At 39.3% G+C, this 19,071-nt stretch overlaps 1 protein-coding gene across 1 annotated transcript in view; it reads left to right on the forward strand.

The window, feature by feature from the left end:
* Window positions 1-136: 136 nt before the first annotated feature.
* The window catches only part of DYNC2H1 (dynein cytoplasmic 2 heavy chain 1), a gene marked incomplete at both ends in the record, with an annotated part of 141,740 nt that continues 122,805 nt past the window's right edge, over window positions 137-19,071 (forward strand). The window contains 20 exons of the mRNA XM_079536134.1: window positions 137-325; window positions 2,304-2,474; window positions 3,031-3,166; window positions 3,556-3,674; window positions 4,197-4,341; window positions 5,679-5,911; window positions 6,201-6,335; window positions 6,431-6,544; window positions 6,696-6,807; window positions 6,980-7,104; window positions 7,977-8,152; window positions 10,380-10,575; window positions 11,046-11,141; window positions 11,947-12,099; window positions 12,196-12,294; window positions 14,672-14,811; window positions 14,910-15,138; window positions 15,902-16,029; window positions 17,312-17,427; window positions 18,301-18,428. Of these exons, the coding sequence (XP_079392260.1) occupies window positions 137-325; window positions 2,304-2,474; window positions 3,031-3,166; window positions 3,556-3,674; window positions 4,197-4,341; window positions 5,679-5,911; window positions 6,201-6,335; window positions 6,431-6,544; window positions 6,696-6,807; window positions 6,980-7,104; window positions 7,977-8,152; window positions 10,380-10,575; window positions 11,046-11,141; window positions 11,947-12,099; window positions 12,196-12,294; window positions 14,672-14,811; window positions 14,910-15,138; window positions 15,902-16,029; window positions 17,312-17,427; window positions 18,301-18,428 (2,940 nt within the window). The remainder of the gene's footprint in view (window positions 326-2,303; window positions 2,475-3,030; window positions 3,167-3,555; window positions 3,675-4,196; window positions 4,342-5,678; window positions 5,912-6,200; window positions 6,336-6,430; window positions 6,545-6,695; window positions 6,808-6,979; window positions 7,105-7,976; window positions 8,153-10,379; window positions 10,576-11,045; window positions 11,142-11,946; window positions 12,100-12,195; window positions 12,295-14,671; window positions 14,812-14,909; window positions 15,139-15,901; window positions 16,030-17,311; window positions 17,428-18,300; window positions 18,429-19,071) is intronic.

Raw genomic sequence — 19,071 nt, forward strand, 5'->3', positions numbered from 1 at the left:
GCGTCCGCGGAGACCGCGCCCACGGGGGAGGGGCGGTGCCGGCCGCGCGCTTCCCTCCTCTCGGGGACGGCCGCCATTTGCGGTCACCATAGAAACGGGGCCCGGCGACGCCGGGACGGCTGCGGGCTCCGGAGTCATGGCCGCGGAGGCGGACCCGAGGAAGCGCTTCATCTCTGCCACGGCCGCGAACTACTTCGGGCTGGACCCGGCCGCGGCTCCCGCCGCCCTCCGCGCCCGACCCGAGCTGAGCGGTTTCCTCGACGACGGCAGCGAGTTCCTGCTGGTCGTGCAGCGCTCGGGCGACGAGCTCAGCGCCTCCAACAAGGTACGGCCGTGCGCCGCCTGCCCTCGGCGGCCCGGGCCGTGTGTGACGAGCGCCGTGTGACGAGCCCGCTCGGCGGGCTGCCTTGAGCGGAGCGAGGTTTGGCGGTGTGCGGCGCCCTGCTGAGCGCCTCGTCCCGGCGCTGCGGGGTCGGTGTGCGGCCAGCGAGCTGAAGAGCGGCGGCAGCTAGGGGCGAAGCGGGGTTCGTGTGGCCTCTCGTGCTGTTGTGCCGGTGGGCTGCGGTGCCCGATGTGTCGGTGCGGCTGTTGATGCACTGATGGGTAGCGCTGTGAGCTGTGAACTCATGGGCTGGGATCTACGTAGAATCATACAGTGCTTTGGGCTGGAAGGAAGGAACCTCAAAGAGCGTCCCCTTTACAACTCCCTGCCATAGGCACGTTGCCACCCACCAGGTCAGGCTGTCCAGTGTCCCATCCAACCTAGCCTCAAGCCCCTCTGGGGATAGGGCACCACAGCTTCTCTGGGCAGCTTGTGCTGCGGCCTCATCACTCTCCAAATGTAAAAATTTCCACCTAATTTCTGATCTAAATCTCCTCTCTTTTTAGTTCAAAGCCATTTGCCTTAACCTGTTGATGGCAGACCATGTAAAAAGCCAGTCTCCTTTCTGTTTCTGTTGAGCTCCGCTCAAGTCCTGGAAGGCCATAATGAGGTTTCCCTAGAGCATTCTCTTTTGTAGGCTGAACAAGCCCAGCTCCCGCAGCCTTTTCTCCTAAGAGGACGATCCTCTAGTCATCTTCTTGGCCCTCCTCTGGACCTGATCAACAGCTCCCTCTTTCCTGAGCTGGGTGTCCCAGGCCTGTATGCAGGACTCCAAGTAGAGCCTCATGAGGGCAGGGTAGAGGGAACCATCACCTTCTTGTCCCGGATAGGAGACGGCCACCCCTCCGTTGATGCAGCCCAGGATACAGTTGGCTTTCCATGCTGCAGGAGCACACTGCTGGCTCTGGCTCATGTCCAGCTTCTCCTACACCAGGACCCCCGAGTCTCTGTCCATAGGATTGTTCTCAATGAGTTCTTCACCACATCTGGTGGTGCAGACTGTCAAGCCCAGTGCATTAAATGTTTAAGAACATTCTTTTGTTTTATGGATTCTTTTTTGCCACAGATTTCAGTACGTATTTTGAGGTAATGTTTAGAATTGTGACCATAAGTGGAAATGTGAAAGTGACAAGAGCTGTGGAACAACTTAATGACGTTACTGATGAAGAGGCATGCCTTTGTCTTTATTTGAATGATCCATAAATTACAGTAGAATTCTATAACTGCAGACTTGGGCAGTCAATACTGAGTGTTTAGAACAGTGTTTTCAAAGTTATGCAGTGTAAAAATGTGACAAAAAAAAACACAGATAGGGGTTTAAATCCTTGTTCAATCTTCTATACCCACAAACGAGAGTGAGTTTCTATTTTGTCCACAGGAAATGGTAAGTGAAGCTTTCAAAATGAAAAATAGGTATTTGTGGATATTTTATGATGAAAAAGTGTTGGAATTTACATTTCACGTTCTTGCCAACTCAGGTAGGACTATAATAAAAATTTTGATTTTCTGTGCAAACTAAATACTACCAGGGTGTTATGGTATTGGAACAGCACCAGCAGTACCAGGTGCTGGAACAGGCTGCCCAGAGAGGTTGTGGATGCCCCGACCCTGGAGGTATTGAAGGCCAGGTTGGATGGGGCACTGGGCAGCGTGGTCTGGTATTAAACGGGGAGGTTGGTGGCCCTGCATGTGGCAGGGATTTGGAGATACATGATCCCTGAGGTGCCTTCCAACCCTGGCCATTCTGTGATTCTCTTTATCAGAACCTGTATGGAATAATGTGGTATTTTATGTTATTTTCCTTGATGTAAAACATTTATTTAAAGAGTAATCTAGTATAACATGCAGTCAGGGAGAGTTTTCTAAACAAATGCTGTTTTTTTTTTTTGTCTCTGTGCTTTTTTTCCTTTCACTATTACAGATTGAAACTACTGATTCAAAGAATAATGTGCTGGTGTTCTTCAAGCTGCGACCTGATGTAATTACAGAAGATAATCTTCACAGTAATATCCTTGTGTCATCGATGCTGGATTCACCAATTAACAGCCTTTATCAAGCTGTTAGACAAGTTTTTGCACCAGTATTGCTAAAGGTGAAAAATACACTGATTTAAACAATCTGTAGATTTCAATTGAAAAATCAGAAATCCACAGCATATCTTAACTATTCTGACATGTATTTTTGAATGTAAGATATTTATATATTTTAAGAGGTTGAGTAATGAAAGATAGTTCTAATTTCTGAGTTAAAAAAAGACACTTTTGCCATAGCACTCTGGGTAATGGGAAGATTCTTTCTGGTCATGTGTGTGCCTGACTAGAAATGTGGAATCCACAGGACTTTGTTTACTGTAGTTGGGGGCAGAAACAGAAGATGCTGTTCCTTGACATTAATTGTAGTGTCTCATTATGTGGGCAGCTGAGTCGCCATCCTTGGATGTGTTTAAAAACTATTTGGATGTGGTGCTCTGGGACATGATTTAGCAGAGGGTTGTTAGAGTTGGGGTAGTATGGTTAGGTTGCAGTTGGATTGACGATCTGTGAGGTCTTTTCTAACCTGAGTAATTCCACGATTCTATGATTCTATTTTGATTAAGGGGAAATAGCAGTAATTCTTCCGAGTCACATCTTGTGACATTTTTATTGTAGGATGAAAAATGGAGTAAAACATTGGATCCCAAACTCCAGAAACTTCTAAGCGAGCTCGAAGCAGGTTTGAGTACTGTGCTCAGAAGATCAGATCCTAATTGTACAGGAACAGAATTCACTGAAGATGATGTGCAAGGTTTGTTTGGCAATTATGCTTTTTATAATTAGTTATCATGTTATTAATACCACTAATTTTGTAGTAATCAACATTATTAATTATATTGCTATAATAAATGCAGCTGACTTCAAATTGGGAGTAAATCATTGATAGACTGAATTTTCAGTCTTCATAATCCCAGTGCCTGCAGAATTGTGCAGCATCTTGTCATCTGTAGTTTGGAACCTGTGGTGGTCAGCTCTGGTCTCTTGATATGAACTTGATGCTGCATTTCATTTGAATCAGAAGTTGAAGGGTAATCAGGGAATTCTAAGGCAAAAATTTACTTTATAAGTATGTTCTGACTGACAGTATTTAGTGAAAATTCGTTTATTCTATATTTAAACACACTCTGTTCTTATCTGCAGCTATCCTTACACCAACAGATGAATTTCAGTTCTGGAAAGAATGTGCTCAGCATGGAAATAAATTGCGTGGTAAAGAGAGAGCTTCTCATTTCAAAGACCTATTTGAAGACCTTGCAAAAGTATGTTCTCTTTTATATAATCAGTGATATTTTTTTAGACATAGTTGAAAAGAGATCTTATGAAATGCAAGTCAGTGCATATTATAATTTGTTCAAAGATATGACTATATGGCTATTTAGTTAATTTTTCTTAGGCAAAAAACTTGACTTAAAATGTCATTTATGTAGTACCAAGTGACAGTGGTGCAGGGGAATGCCCAAAGTTAACGGGGAGGAGATCTGACCGTTAAATCCTAACAGCTGCTGTGGAGATATAAGAATGCTACAGTTTGTTCATGCTAACTGATTGTATTGTGCAAAATTTTAGGCACCTGGAGAGCACTTGGTTGAACTGAGCTGCTGTTATCAAATCGTTCCTTACATGAATAAGCTTAAACTAATATTTAATGTTTTTTTGAGAGGATTCTTCCATATCCTATTATGCAGCAGACTACAGGAAATTATAGCAATTACTAGCTGCTGTAAAGTATAAATGTTTCTATGACATTATTTGCAAAGTGATGATATTTATTTTTTTCCTAGCATTATTACAACTTAGATAGTCTCTCATTACTTGAAGTTGTGGATTTAGTGGAAACTACTAAGGATACTGTTGACAATGTATGGAGGCAAACAGAACATGATCCTTATCCACAGCCACGCATGCGTAATCTCCTGGATATAATAGGTAAATCCTCATGCAGTTTTTATTAAATAATAATTTGAGGAAAAAGTAAAATGAATCTTTGAGCACACATCTTTCTCCTTTTAAAGACCCCGCTGCTAGCTTACAGTGTTAAGATGCTTGCACGTTGTAATTATGATCCATCAATATTATTTGCTTTGTGGTGTCCAGTAATTAAACCAGTTGTGGTTGATATTTTCAGGTAATTGGGAAGACAATAAATAATATCAACATGGAGATTTATACCTTCCAGCCTGTGGATTACGTTTGTCTTGCCTCTGTTAGGGTTAGGAGCTAACCAACTGGAGAGGAACTCTGCAGAGAAGGACCTGGGTGTTCTGGTGGACTACAGGCTGGCTGTGAGCCAGCAGTGTGCCCTTGTGGCCAAGAAGGACAATGGTATCCTGGGGTGCATTATAAAGAACATGTCCAGCGCTCCAGGGAGGTGATCTCCCCCTCTACTTTGCCCTGGTGAGGCCACATCTGGAGTACTTTGTCCAGTTCTGGGCTCTCCAGTTCAAGAAAGGCAGGGAGTTTCTGGAGAGAGTCCAGTGCAATGCCACAAAGATGATGAGAGGTCTGGAGCATCTCTTCTACAAGGAGAGGCTGAGACCTGGAACTGTTCAGCCTGGAAAAGACTGAGAGGGCACCTTAACAATACTTTATTAATATCTAAGTGGTGGGAGCCAAGTGGATGGGGCCAGGCTCTTTGCAGTGGTGCCTGCTGACACAGCAAGGGGAAAGGGCACAAACTGGAACACAGGAAGTTCCACAGAAACAAGAGGAAAAAATTCTTCACTTTGAGGGTGACAGGTCTGGAATAAGCTGCACAAAGAGATTATGCAGTCTCCTCTGGAGATATTCAAAACCCACCTGGATGATTTCCCGTGTAACCTACTGTAGGAAACTTGCTTTAGAATCATAGAATCATTTCAGCTGAAGGGAGCATTGAAGGTCATCTAGTCCAGCATCCCTGCAGTGAGCATGTACATATACATCAAGCAGAGGGTTGGATGAGCTGGTCTTCAGAGATCCTTTCCAGCCACTATGATTCTAGGTTTGACTCCTTGTCTTTTTTTTTCCCAGAGGGTAAAATTTAATTGCATAAAAACTCAAAAGTGGATTCAGTTTGTATGGAAGTGAGGGCAGGATGTGCAGAGAGGTTGCTTTCCTCATTGTCATGACAGCAGTCCCACATCTTTGCACCATTGTGAGATACTGAACTTTCCTGATGCTGTTTGCGTGTGTAGGGAGGAGTTAGAGTAGTTGGAGCTTGTTGTGAGTTTAAAGGAATTATTTCGGATAAAGAGTATATTGCTTTTGCCTACTTTGTGTTCCAGGTAGCTGTCTGGGTAGATATGTTCAGAGAAAATTAACAACTTTGAATCTGTGGGAGGATGCTTTTCACATTGTTAAAGAAAATACAAAGGCTGGCATCTTAATTTGTGAGCAGTGGGTGTCAGCTTGTGAGTACTTAACTGGACAGCTATGGCAACGCTGTACTCTGCATCAATGGAAAAATGAGAAGTATATCCCTGAATCATTAATTGAACTCTGCAAGCGTCTTGATGAGGTAATGCCCATTCTTTTTTATTTTTAATTTATCACTTATTACCATGTAAGACTACTTATTGTAGTCTATTTCACTGGACACAATTAAATGCCGTGGTTTTAAGTTATAAAAGGAAAATAAACCACTTCTTATAGCCTTTTCAGAGCAAGCATTCTGTAATTAAAAAAAGCTTGTATATGCCTTTAAAAACTTACTATAAAAGGTAGAGGGACATCATGCTGCTTATGTGCTTTTGCTTTAAATGTAAGTTTTATGTATGTCGAATGTATAATTTTTTTTCCTGTTGCAGGTGTTAACTGTTAGAACACTGCATGAAAAACTGACATACTTTTTGCCAGCTGGAGAACAAAATGATCTACACCTTGCTCAGGTGTTCGAGCCCTTTGCTGGCCTAAATCCTGTACACTGCAATCCTTACACAGAGGTATATTGCTTGTTTTTAATTTATAATCAAACTTTGTCTTTTTTATTTATTTATTTGAATGCTCTTAAACTAACACGTATACTTGTTACCTCTAGCCATTATGGAAAGCTGCTGTCTCTCAATTTGAGAGAATTATTGCACCCGCAGAACAAAAAATGGCAATCAAACTGAAGAAATTTATTTCAGAAATTCAAGACAGTCCTCAACAGGTACAGTTATTTTTGCAATCTGAAAACCTCCCTTCAGACAAAGTTGCTGTATTCAGAAGCAGTAAGTTTTAAGCAAAGGAATAAATAGTTACAGCCAAAGATTGTATTTATAAACAGCCATAAGCCAACTCTTTAAAATTTCATATTTCAGCTTCTTCAAACATTTCAGAAATATAAGGAACTGATAAAGCATCCAAATACAAGTAAAGAACTGCTTTTTGAAAGGGAAACATTGCTAGCAAGACTTCAAGATTATGTCAAAGGTAAAAGTTATCTAACAGTCTTAAATTGCATTAATATTTTTGCAAGTAATAGAATTCTTTATTTACTAATGAATTATGTAAATTTATCCAGTATGTTTCTATAACTGCAGTAATAAATTCAAGCTTGTTCTATTAAGTTTCTGGTCTAACATGAATCATCTGCTTGTGTTAGACTATCAGACGGACTTTGAAACTCGATGCCATGGTGTTCCTGGCGACGTTTCTGGACCTCTGTCAGGCAAAAACCTTTCTGAAGTTGTCAATAACATTGTATGGGTACGGCAACTGGAGATGAAGGTAACAGCTTCCATTGCAATCTGATTCCATTACAGTTTAGGTGCAGTATTATTGTGTGAACATATATAAGAATATATAGATTCTGAGATCTTAATACTCATTGATCTGTACAGTGTTCACTTGAAGTCCAAAGGGATTTCTTGATATTACTTTTCTGAGTCATTGACATATTTCAATGAGAACGATTGATTGATATATCCCTCCCAAAGTAATGATTAGCCCAGATTTTTGGATTCACTTGAGTTTTGTGTGACCCATTTCAGCTCAGTATGACAGAGGGTGGAGGTCTGAAAGATGTTACTTTTCTGTAGGTCCTCCAGAAGGAAAAGCAGCAGATGAGATTTCACAATGATTTCTCCTGTTTGCTCTGCTGAAAAAAGTAATGCAAGTGATATGAAGAATAATCTCTTACAGATATGTGTCAGTTGTATGCCCACTTTAGGCTGAGCTGAGTTTTTGAATTCCTCTCAAATCTTCACAGATGGTGTTGACTAAAGTCTTGATTAACTTGTCCATGCATGGGTCTGGAATCTCATTTGAAGTGCCCTTGAGAATTGACATGGACAGTAAAGAAGGACATGGGAGATTTGTACTTTTATGGAACGTAAACATGAATATGATCAGATAGGATACCCTAGGGTATCTCAACAATAGTAGACTCCTGTTGTGGACAGCTTAGTCAAATCAACTTCTCAATTCATTCCAATGGGAATTTGAACACCTGGGACACAATTCAGGATTCATACTTTTTTTGTTATCTGTTTTTGGCACTTAATTGGATCTTTCCTAATACTAATTTGTATTGTGATGATTCCTATTCTCTAATTTAATACCATGAAATTAAGCTTGCTTTCTTTGTGGTTGTGTTCAAGGTGGATGATGCTATAAAGCTGTCAGAGGCTCTTCTGTCTGATTTGTCTGGGTTTCAAACTTTTCACCGGAGTGCGGGTTCCTTTCTGGAACAGTTAAAAGTATATGAACAAGAACAATTTGATGATTGGTCTAGGAATATCCAGTCAGAAGTATCAAATCCCAAATCAGGACTTTGGTAAATACATTTTCATTAAAATGATGATCATCTGTAGTGATATGTAACTAACAGAACCTGCTTTAGGAATTAGAAATTTCACAGAAATAAAAATGAACTGAGAAAGGAAATGAAAAAGTTTGTTATCATTTCACCATTCTGCCAGGATAGGTTGTTAGGATGTAGTTTACTGGACTATGCTAGTACCTGGTTCTGACATATATATTTGTTTTGCTTGCTGTTAATACTTTTGTAATAATTTCTAGAACTCAGATGAGTATAATAGTGATTAATAGATGACACAATATGTAGTTATAAATAATTGATATTCACAAGAAATTCTGCGGTCCAAATAGAGTAGATGGAAGAAGGGAGTGTAAATCAGTTTGAACTCATAACCTGCATTCAAAAAAATATAGAAATAACTGTTTATTTATTTATTTATTTATTGGCTTGGCCTTAAAGCTTCTGATTGTGTCTGGCGTCTGCGTGTTGCCAGCTTTCTCTGAGAATAGTGAGAGTTCTGCAATGCCAAGTCTTGATACTCCTTTTTAAAGATGTCAGAGAAGAGGAGGACTATCACCTTCTTTGCCCTGTTGGCCACTCTTCTCCTCTTATGATGCAGCCCAAGATACTGTTGTTGACCTGGACAGGCTGGAGAGCTGGGCAGAAAAAAACCGGATGAGGTTTAACAAAAGCAAGTGTAGAGTCTTGCATCTGGGGAGGAATAATTCCATGCACCAGTACAGGTTTGGGGATGACCTGCTGGAGGGGAGCTCTGCGGAGAGGGAACTGGGTGTCCTGGTGGACAACAGGTTGGCCATGAGCCAGCAGTGTGCCCTTGTGGCCAAGAGGGCCAATGGCATACTGGAGTGCATTAAAAAGAGCGTGTCCAGCAGGTCTGGGGAGGTGATCCTCCCCCTCTACTCTGCCCTGGTGAGGCCTCATCTGGAGTACTGCGTCCAGTTCTGGGCTCCCCAGTACAAAAAAGACAGGGATCTCTTGGAAAGAGTCCAGCGAAGGGCCACAAAGATGGTGAAGGGCCTGGAGCATCTCCCCTGTGAGGAAAGGCTGAGTGAACTGGGTCTGTTCAGCCTTGAGAAAAGAAGACTGAGAGGGGACCTGATCCAGGTCTACAGATATCTAAGGTGTGGGGGACAGAATGGCGAGGCTGGAATCTTTTCAGTGGTGAGTGGAGACAGGACAAGGGGAAACGGCTGGAAACTGCAGCATAGGAAGTTCTGCACAAATGTGCGCAAGAACTTCTTTACAGTGAGGTGACGGAGCACTGGAACAGGCTGCCCAGGGAGGTGGTGGAGTCTCCTTCTCTGGAGATGTTCAAGACCTGCCTGGATGCCTACCTGTGCGACCTGGTGTAGGGAACCTGCTTTGGCAGGGGGGTTGGACTCAATGATCTCTGGAGGTCCCTTCCAACCCCTACAATTCTGTGATTCTGTGATTCTGTGATTCTGTGACTGTTGGCCTTTAGAGCTGCAAGTACACACTGCTGGCTCACTCCAGCTTTTTGTCTACCAGGACTCCAACTTCTCCTTATGTTGCTCTCAATGAGTTCTTCTCCCAGTTAGTAAACATCTGAGTTTGCCCTGGCCCAAGTGCAATGCACAGCACTTGTCCTTGTTGAACCTCTTTAGGTTCTCATGGACTCACTTTTTGAGCCTGTCCAGGTCCCTCTGGGTGGCTTCCCTTCTTTCTATGGTGTCAGCTGCACCACTCAGCTCAGTGTTATATGTCATTGTTATTGACAATAACCCTCTGGCTATGACCACCCAACCAATTCTTTACACCCCTAATAGTCCAGCCTTCAAAACCATATTTCCCTAATGCAGAGATAAGGATGTGGTGTGTGACCATGTCAGAGGCCTTGCAAAAGTCCAGATAGACAACATCACTCTACCAATGCTGTAACTCTATCATAGAGGGCCACCAGATTGTTCAGGCATGATCTGCCCTTGGTGAAGCCATGCTGGCTGTCTCTAATCACCTCCTCATCTCATATGTGCCGTAACATCTCTTCCAGGATGTTCTGCCTCATGATCATCATCACAGGCTTTGAATTAAGAGAAAGGTTATTAGAATAACATCTGAGTAATTTAAAATGCTAATAAACGTAGAAAAATATAATAGAATTACATCAAGCTTTTCAAAATTATTACTTTATTATAAAAAGCACCTAAGGAACTAATAGAAAAAATTTTTTACTGATGCGTTTAATTTGATTTTGTTTTAGCATCCAAGCTAATAGTCCAGTAATGGAGTTGGATCATGTTTTTGGAACATTAAATATACTTTATTCAGACCGTTTGGTGACTCTCCTAAGAGAAGTACGTCAGCTGTCAGCACTTGGTTTTGTTATACCAGCTAAAATACAGCATGTTGCAAACACTGCACAGAAGTTCTCCAAGCAAGCGGTCATCCTCAAACAGGTAAAGGTTAAATGTCATAATAACTTCCTGTTCTGATTTTCCATTTTTAGTAGTAGAACACTTCCAGATTATTATCTTTTCCGCTTGAATGTGTCGTTAAGCTTTCTGCTTATTGTAGGGCATTTCAGTCCAATTGGGAAGGAAGTAGGTTGTTTTTAGGTCTTGTATCATGTCCTGGAAGATGTCTTGAAAGCATCTAAAGTACTACTAGACGTAATTAAGGTGATATATAATTATCTCAAGCATGTGTAAGTGGCAGTCCTTTTTACTATCAGAATTAATCACTCGAAGAAGACATCACATTACCACAGTATATATAATTTATTCTTATGAGTGTTACACTACTTCAGTTAATTCTAATTTCTAAGTAGCACTGATTGCACAATACATTCAGAAATATACTGTAAATATTAGGAGTACTGAGATATAAATAATCTGTTCTTGGTAATTTAATCTCTTCATTTCTACAGGTGGCACATTTTTATAATTCTATTGATCAGCAAATGATTGAGAGTCAGAAGCCAATGATGTTGCAGTCTGCCCTAGCATTTGAACAGATAATTAAGGTGAGAGGACTCTCCTCTCCTGTATATACAATTTCAGTGTAATCTGCCTATCCTGTGGTACTTCTCTGTTTTTACTGGACATTGTAAGTGCAGTCTTACAATGTAAGCAACACCATCTTGTTCATTAACATTTATTAAAACTAGCAGTGCTTTCTTTTTTTGATATTTTGATTGACTTACTGACAAATGAATTATAACATGCCCACAAACAGTACTTTTAGTCTGCCATTAAGTTTCCCCAGTGCATTACTGTAGCTATAATGATATGCCCATGTTTTTGTGGTTTGCCAGCTTGTTATTTCTCTGGCACAGTGGAATGGTGTAGTTAGAATCATAAAATCATAGAACCACAAGGTTGGAAATGACTTACAAGATCATCTAGTCCAACTGCCTCCTCATCACCATTGCCACCACAAGCACTAAGCCATATCTCGCAGCTCCTCATCCAGACGCCTCTTGAACACTGCCAGGGACGGCGACTCCACCACCTCTCTGGGCAGCCATTCCAGTGCCTGACCACTCTCTGAGAGAAAAAGTTCTTCCTTATGTCTAATCTAAACCTCCTCTGGTACAACTTGTGGCCATTTCCCCTTGTCCTGCTCGTTGCCTGGGAGAAGAGGCCAAATCCCTCTTCACCACAACCTTCCTTCAGGAGGTTGTACAGTGCAATGAGGTCTCCCCTGAGCCTCCTCTTCTCCTGCACTTTGTACTCAAAGAGATCTTTCTCATCTCATCAGTCTCTGTATAGTAGGTGATAATCTACTCTATTTGTTATTAAACCTTACAAAGTTTGTGTGGTTTTAAGCATTCAAAGTCTGGTCCTGGAGGAAATGCTCAAATAACGTGGGATAATCCCAGGGAATTGGAAGCTTACATACAAAAACTCCAAGCTGCTGCTGAACGTCTTTCCACTGAAAACAGAAAACTAAGGAAGTGGCACACAAACTTCATTGAAAAGGTATATTTTCAGGTGAAATCGAAATTGTGTTTTTTAAGCATTACTTTACTCTCTCTTTCATTTATATATAGTTATCTTTTAAAATTCTTTTAACAGGTTATATCTCTTATGAATATTGATCTACTTCGGCAGCAGCAGCGTTGGAGAGATGGACTCCAGGAGCTCAGAACTGGTTTTGCCAGCCTCGAGTCACAGGCAGGGTTTCATTATCATATTGCAGGGGTTGAGCGTTTGACTTCTAATGCTAATCAAAATTAAGACTCAAACATATTCTCATTTAATTAATTTTGATTAACGAGTTAATTGCTTAATAATGAGGACAGGTGTTTTTTTTTCCAGTTGTGCTAATGGCTAATGGGAGAAGTAAAACACTTGTTCAATTAATTGGTCTTAGATGAATAAATAGAAAGACTTTCAGTCTTCTGCAGTGGGTGGGTCTGCACCATTAGCATGTTGAAATACAGAAATGGCTAGAGCTATAAAGGATCTCAGGACAGAATAGGATGAATGTATAAAATTTGGATTTAGAATGCGTTTGGAATGCATTTTTGACTGAAATAGTGAAGAAGCTACGTTTTTATTTGTTCATCTACCAGCTGCCAATTCTTGGTTAAGAATATCATACTATGAACTGTAAATGATATCACCTAAGCCACTTTCAGGAACCATTAGTCAGTTTCTTATTTCCTGTTGCCTTTAACAATAATGGGTCTATAATCTTGGATGGATGGATGTGGTGTTCTTGGCCTTTCTAATACAAATGTGAATCGCTTTAATTGGTACATATTTACTAGTCAAAAGTGCAGTAGTTCTACTGTATTTTTCCTATAAAATTTGCCATTTTCTAAAAGTAATGTAAATAATAAGTGATTATTTAGCCTTTTTTTTTAAATTAGAAATGATAAAAGTGAGCAAAATATATCCTGTTTTACAAATTATAAGTCTTACTATACCTTGCAAATACACATGATTGCTCTTGTCATCAAGCTGTTAAAATTCTGTGGTAGCTGACGAGGATTTCAGGGCTCTGTTTGCAGAACATATAGCAGTAACTGGAAAATCAGCATCTGAATTCATTCATATAAGAATTATGAAGAGGTTTGTGTTTACTCTTTAAGAGCATTATTTGGAAGAAAGGAGCTAGAAGTAAATAAATAACCTATAGTAATCCATGAGGGAACGTTACAATGTAAGTAAGTCTCTCCAAAAGTAAAGCCTCCTGTTTATTTCTGTGAAAACTATAACAGATACAGAGAGCACAACAATACTGTTTCCTAGAGCAAATTCTCAGTGAAAAACAGTATTTTTCAACACAGTCATTACCAGTGGCTATGCATTTTCACCAGCAACAAAAAAGAGCCTGCTTGCTGTACTCATAAAAGCCTGCACGGCTGTCTGGAATGTGGCTTGTCTTTCACATCTCTGTCGCCACTGCTGAAATGTATCACCCATTGCCTCACTGTGCTCACACGCACTGTTTTGTCTCTATAAATGTTCAGCAAATGTTAATGAATGTCAGTGGTGCCATTTTTTCCACATGGAGGAATTCAGTTCCACACCTTAGCTTCATATGCACTTCCAGTCAGACACCATTTGTCAGACTGCTGCCATCTGTCCCACTACAATAATGGAATGCTACAGTAATGGAATACTGATTGGAAGGTTCAGTCTCCGCTGCCATACCACCACTGTCTGTTTCTGATGTTGCTGGTCAACATAATAAAACTGGAGGCATTACTTTTGGAGCAGCCATCACACTATCTTACGTAGTCCATGAAGTTGTTCAAGTGTCAATTTCCAACAGTTCCACACTTTTCTTTAAAACTTTGTTTATCATTGTCTTAAAATTTAATTGAGGAAACGTCATTTTTCTTCATCTTAGGAATGCTTCTTTTGGAAGATTTCTCGTGTGTGCTGTCTTGAATTCTAGGATAGAGCTTAACTGTGTAGCTTCTTGTAGCAGCCTTACACTTCCCCTAAGGACTGGAAATCAATACCTGATTAAATAAGAAGGGATGCTATTAAGCTACAAGAAGTTTCTTATTTCTTTTTTGACTTCCACTGCCCTTCTGAAAATGCTTTGATGGCTTACAAGTGACCACTTACAGACTTTTGTGCTTTAAATATTCTCATTGCTCACATTCCAGTGAAATTTCTAATTCTCTAATATAGAATCTTATATCTGCTTATTAGCTGGTACTAATTAGACAAGGAATTTCTGAAATACAGTAGATGTATTGTAGGAGAGTAAAAGCTGTGTCGTGTTTAGATCTCTCATTCAGCAATCCCCATACCTTATTTTTAGCTGAGTCCCCTGTTTTAGAAAAGCCATGTGAAATTCTTAACCTGAAGTGCAGTAGAGACTGTTTTGATTTGGATTTTGTTTCTTATTTCTGTGTTTTAAGATAAGAAGATCTAGAATTACTATGCTTAATATTGAATCATGCAATATTTCTTTGAGCTTTTTCCAAGATCAATACCTCCAGGCATTCCACTGTGCTGAGCTTTGCATAATAATGTTTTGAGGAGACAAGTGGAGTAAAATAAGAAAATAAACATTTTTACATTTTAGGGTTTCAAATCAAGTGATATGAAGGCTTGGAGACAACACTGGAATCATCAACTGTACAAAGCTCTGGAGCATCAGTATCAGATAGGTTTAGAAGCACTTAATGAGAATTTACCAGAAATAAATATTGATTTAACATTCAAGTAAGTTTTTTTTTTTTTTTTTGTACAAAGAAAATGTTTTGGCTCAAATTGTATTCAAAAATTTAGGTTTTGTATTTTGTATCTGTTCCACATTTTAGACAAGGCCGGTTGCAATTCAGACCTCCTTTTGAAGAAGTACGAGCTAGATATTACAGAGAAATGAAGAGATTCATTTCCATTCCAAATCAGTTTAGGGGAGTAAGTGAAACAGAGGAAGAGTCTATCTTCACTGTTATGACTGAGAGAAATGCAAATGGATTTCTGACTGCTTTTAGTAAAGCAGAAGATTTGTTCAGAAGGCTGGCAGAAGTTTGTAATCAATTCAAGGTATTTTCAGTATTTGATTCATGTGTTTTGATTTGTACCTCTTTGGGCTTTAGACCTTCTAGAACGAGCTGTGCTATGAAATTTGTGCATATTGTCCTTTTCTACAAGGCATGTAAGCCAACCACTTAAGCACATGTGGCTTGAAGCATGTGTACAGTTCCCATTGAAATTTCTATTACAGCAATCTTTCTACCCTTGCTCAAGATCTGTTTTTATCATCCTTTCAATACATAAAGGGAGCTTATAAATTGAAAGGAGACTGATTTCCCCTGCCCCCTCCTCCCCCCAGAAAAAAGAATAAGGGGAAATAACTTTAAACTAAAAGAAGGAACATGTAGTTTAGAGATTAGGAGGAAATTCTTTAGACAGAGGATGGCGAGGCTGTGGCACAGACTGCTCAGAGAAGTTGTGGATGCCCCATCACTGAAGGTGTTCAAGGCCAGGTTGGATGGGGCCTGGGCAGCCAGGTGTGGTTAGCCTGCCTGTGTTAGGGAGGGCTGGAACTGTATATTCTCTAAAGTTCCCTGCCAACACAAGCCATTCTGTGATTCTGTATTCCTTAAAAGCATGGATATGTCAAACCAGGAAGTACATCCTGATTTTTGCACGAAGAGAATCAGTATGTAGTTGAAGGAGCATAAAGGTTAAAGAAAATGTAGCTTTAAGGTGTTATTGAAATATTGTAATATTATTGAGAAACGGAGTGTTCTTACTCTACTAAATATTTGTTTTCCATGAAATTAAAAAAAACTACGTTGAGAAGGAATGGATTGTAATTGGCCAAGTAGATATGGAAACTCTGGCAAAGACGCACCTTTCTGGCAAACAGGACTGGGAAAAAAACTTCAAAGCATTAAAAGTGAGAGGCAAAGAAGCAGAACGTCTTCCCAGGTATAGTGCTACTCTGTTCCTTTGTTTGAATAAGGAATTCCTTCAGGTACTTTAAAGGCAATAGTAAAAAAGAATTATTTTTCATATGGAGTTATAAATACAATTTAAAGTGTTTTTTAAGTACTACCATAATTTTGACAGATTTGGATTTTGTTTCTCAGTTTTATTTTTAGACACCCCCTTTTCTCCATGGAACCCTCTCAGAATGCTTTTAATGACTTCTTTTCATGTGATGGGAGCCTTCCTCAAAATTCAGGGTTGATTCTGAGATAGTAAAAGACACTGCAGTATTTTAACAATTATTTTAGCTAAGTCATGTACACCTGGATTATATATGGCATTGGAAATAGGCTTAAAAATATTTATATGTTAAATAATTCATGTATTTAAGCACTTGATTACATCCTTAAATTTATACTTTAAGATACAGTAGTTTAGGCTTTTATTCTTACAGGCATTCGTGTAGGATGCTGTGTATTGCATGGATAGAGTTACTAAATGGAATTGGTGGGAACCGCCTTCGGAGCAAATAGAAAGAGGTCATATTTCATGCAGGAGAATGGGGCTGGTGGAATTGCTGGCTAATTGTTACTTTCAGTAGTAGAGATTTCCAAGTGTTTGAGGACAGACTGAGAGAGCAGAAGACAAATCAGCTGATGGATCTTGAACCCAGAAACCATGAGTGGATACACAGTGTCACAAGTTGAAAATAATTGGTTTTCAGGCAGGATACTCAGGAAGATTTTAAAATAGGATAGCCCTTTTCACAGTGTTCTTTAGGCATCTCCTTAAAGTCACTGTCAGAAATAGGGAACGGGGTCCTTATATGACTCACTGTGGCTTTTCTTATATTCTTTGCACTATGAAAACCTGGGTTAGTAAATTCTCATGGAAGTTAGAGACCTAAGGACATTATTGCAGAAATAATATTTTTGTTGCACCAGTAATATTTTTCTTTTTGAGTATTAACATTTTGAATTTTCAATTCAGTGTCGTGTATAAAATCAAGTGATTTACTCATTATTGGAACGATCAGAGTGTTAGACCTTAGTCACCATAATGTTGAGTATATATGCCTGACATTTGTTATATGTCTTTCAGTGCTACGAGTAGCACAATTATTTATCCAAGAAAGTAAAATTTGTATTTGTAGAATGATGTGAGATTTTTTCTTACTAGGCTACAAAATCAGGTTAAACTACAGACATGCTTACATGATAGAACTATATTGGGACTTGTACATATTACTGAATACTTGCTGTTCTTGATATTTTTCTTGAAGCACCATCAAGATAGATTGCATAACTGTTAACTGCAACCCTGTGAAAACTGCAATTGATGATTTTATCCAGAAGTTGTATGATGTTCTTGTCATTTCTTTGAGAAAATCTATACAAGGTAAATAACTTCAATGAATAGTAGTTTTTTTTATTTCTGTTGCACTTGTTTGCAGTGTTACTGTCTTTGTTGAAGACTTATTTAACAAATATTTTACTTTTAGACATAGTAAATTGCAGAAATCACAGTGAAGCAAAAGTAATGTTACTTGATTTCCACTGGAGGCCTAAGCTATGACCTCTTGATCTCCATGTGCGTTTTTTCCATTCACTTGTTTTGGCAACATCTGTTTCAAATGCAGCAGAATACACCTAGACAAGAAACTCAGAACAAGGATCATGCAGAGGGTGAATTACTTTCCTAGCCTGACAACTGAATTGCTTTCTGGATGATGCATTATTTCCTGGAGTTGTGAAGAAAATATATTTAAAAATAGACATACATAGATAGCGTAGCATAATGATTGTGCTTTATAGCATAGCTTTGCTTTTCTTTGTGAATATTTTCACTCTGCAAGGAGGTGGCTTTATTTATTTAATTTCTTCTAAAACTAAAACAAAACTCCCACTCCCCCTCCAAAAAATTTCACATCTGTTTTTCTCCTATTACTGTAAAAAAACATACAGATTTTGAAAATATACAAATAAATGCACTAAGTCTGTATGTTCAGTTCTGAGAAGGGACAGATACTTACATTTTAAGTAATACACTGCAAGTAGCGTATTAAATTTAGAAGTCTATATGTAAACACGAGCATCCAGCCTTTGTTGAAGAGGCATTTAATGCTGGAGTCTGCAGTTTTTAAGCAAATACCTTATGTACAAAGCTATGTCTTATGCTGGTGTTGTACCACAGCACATTTGTCTGACTTTGTTATTTATTACTACAAATACTTTTCCATAACAGCTCTGTTTTCTACGTTTCTTTATGTAGCTCACCTTTCTGATGTTTCTTCATTTCTTAATGATGCCATGGAAACGTTAGTTGTTAGACCTCAAACTGTAGAAGAAATATCAGAAGACAATTTAAAATATTTAAATCTACATGAGCAAAAAGGAGAGGTAAGATACAATTTTATCATATCCAAGACAAAAACTATATTAAAAAAAAAAAACAACGACTGCATTCTTACATTGAATGTAACTAATTTAGAATATGCAGTGGCATTATAGAGTCAGGGCAGAGGTCCATGTAACCATGTAAAGTATTTTCTTTCTAGCAGGTATATAAAGGTGAATAAAGTGGCAGCATAGGGAAAGAATATAAAATCACAATATTGTATTTGATGTTTCCCACACTTCTAGCCTCTAACCAGAACCTTTATGATAACATGATAGAATGACCAGGGTTGAGCTTTATGTAGTTCTTCTCCGTATAGTAAGACTGGCTTTCTTTTCTGCAGCCTTAGCTAGTCTCCTCTTAGGGCAAATATACCTTTGACATTTATATTATCTTCTGGTAAAGTGTAGCTTGGTCACTCATTACAAGTAGGACACTTCTTTTTATTATTTTTTGCACCTCTAGTCTATTAACTTCATACCATTTATGTCTTATTTTGGAAGAGTTGTAGAGCAATCCATTCATATGCATACTTTTCATGACACACAATGATAATGCTCACTGTTATATTCTATAGCAGCCATCTCTTCTCTATACTGAACAATTTTAGTTTACTCCATTTTTTTGTTTAAGCCTACCATCACT

The sequence above is a fragment of the Tetrao urogallus genome, assembly GCF_951394365.1.
Source record: "Tetrao urogallus genome assembly, chromosome: 1".
Taxonomy (NCBI): domain Eukaryota; kingdom Metazoa; phylum Chordata; class Aves; order Galliformes; family Phasianidae; genus Tetrao; species Tetrao urogallus.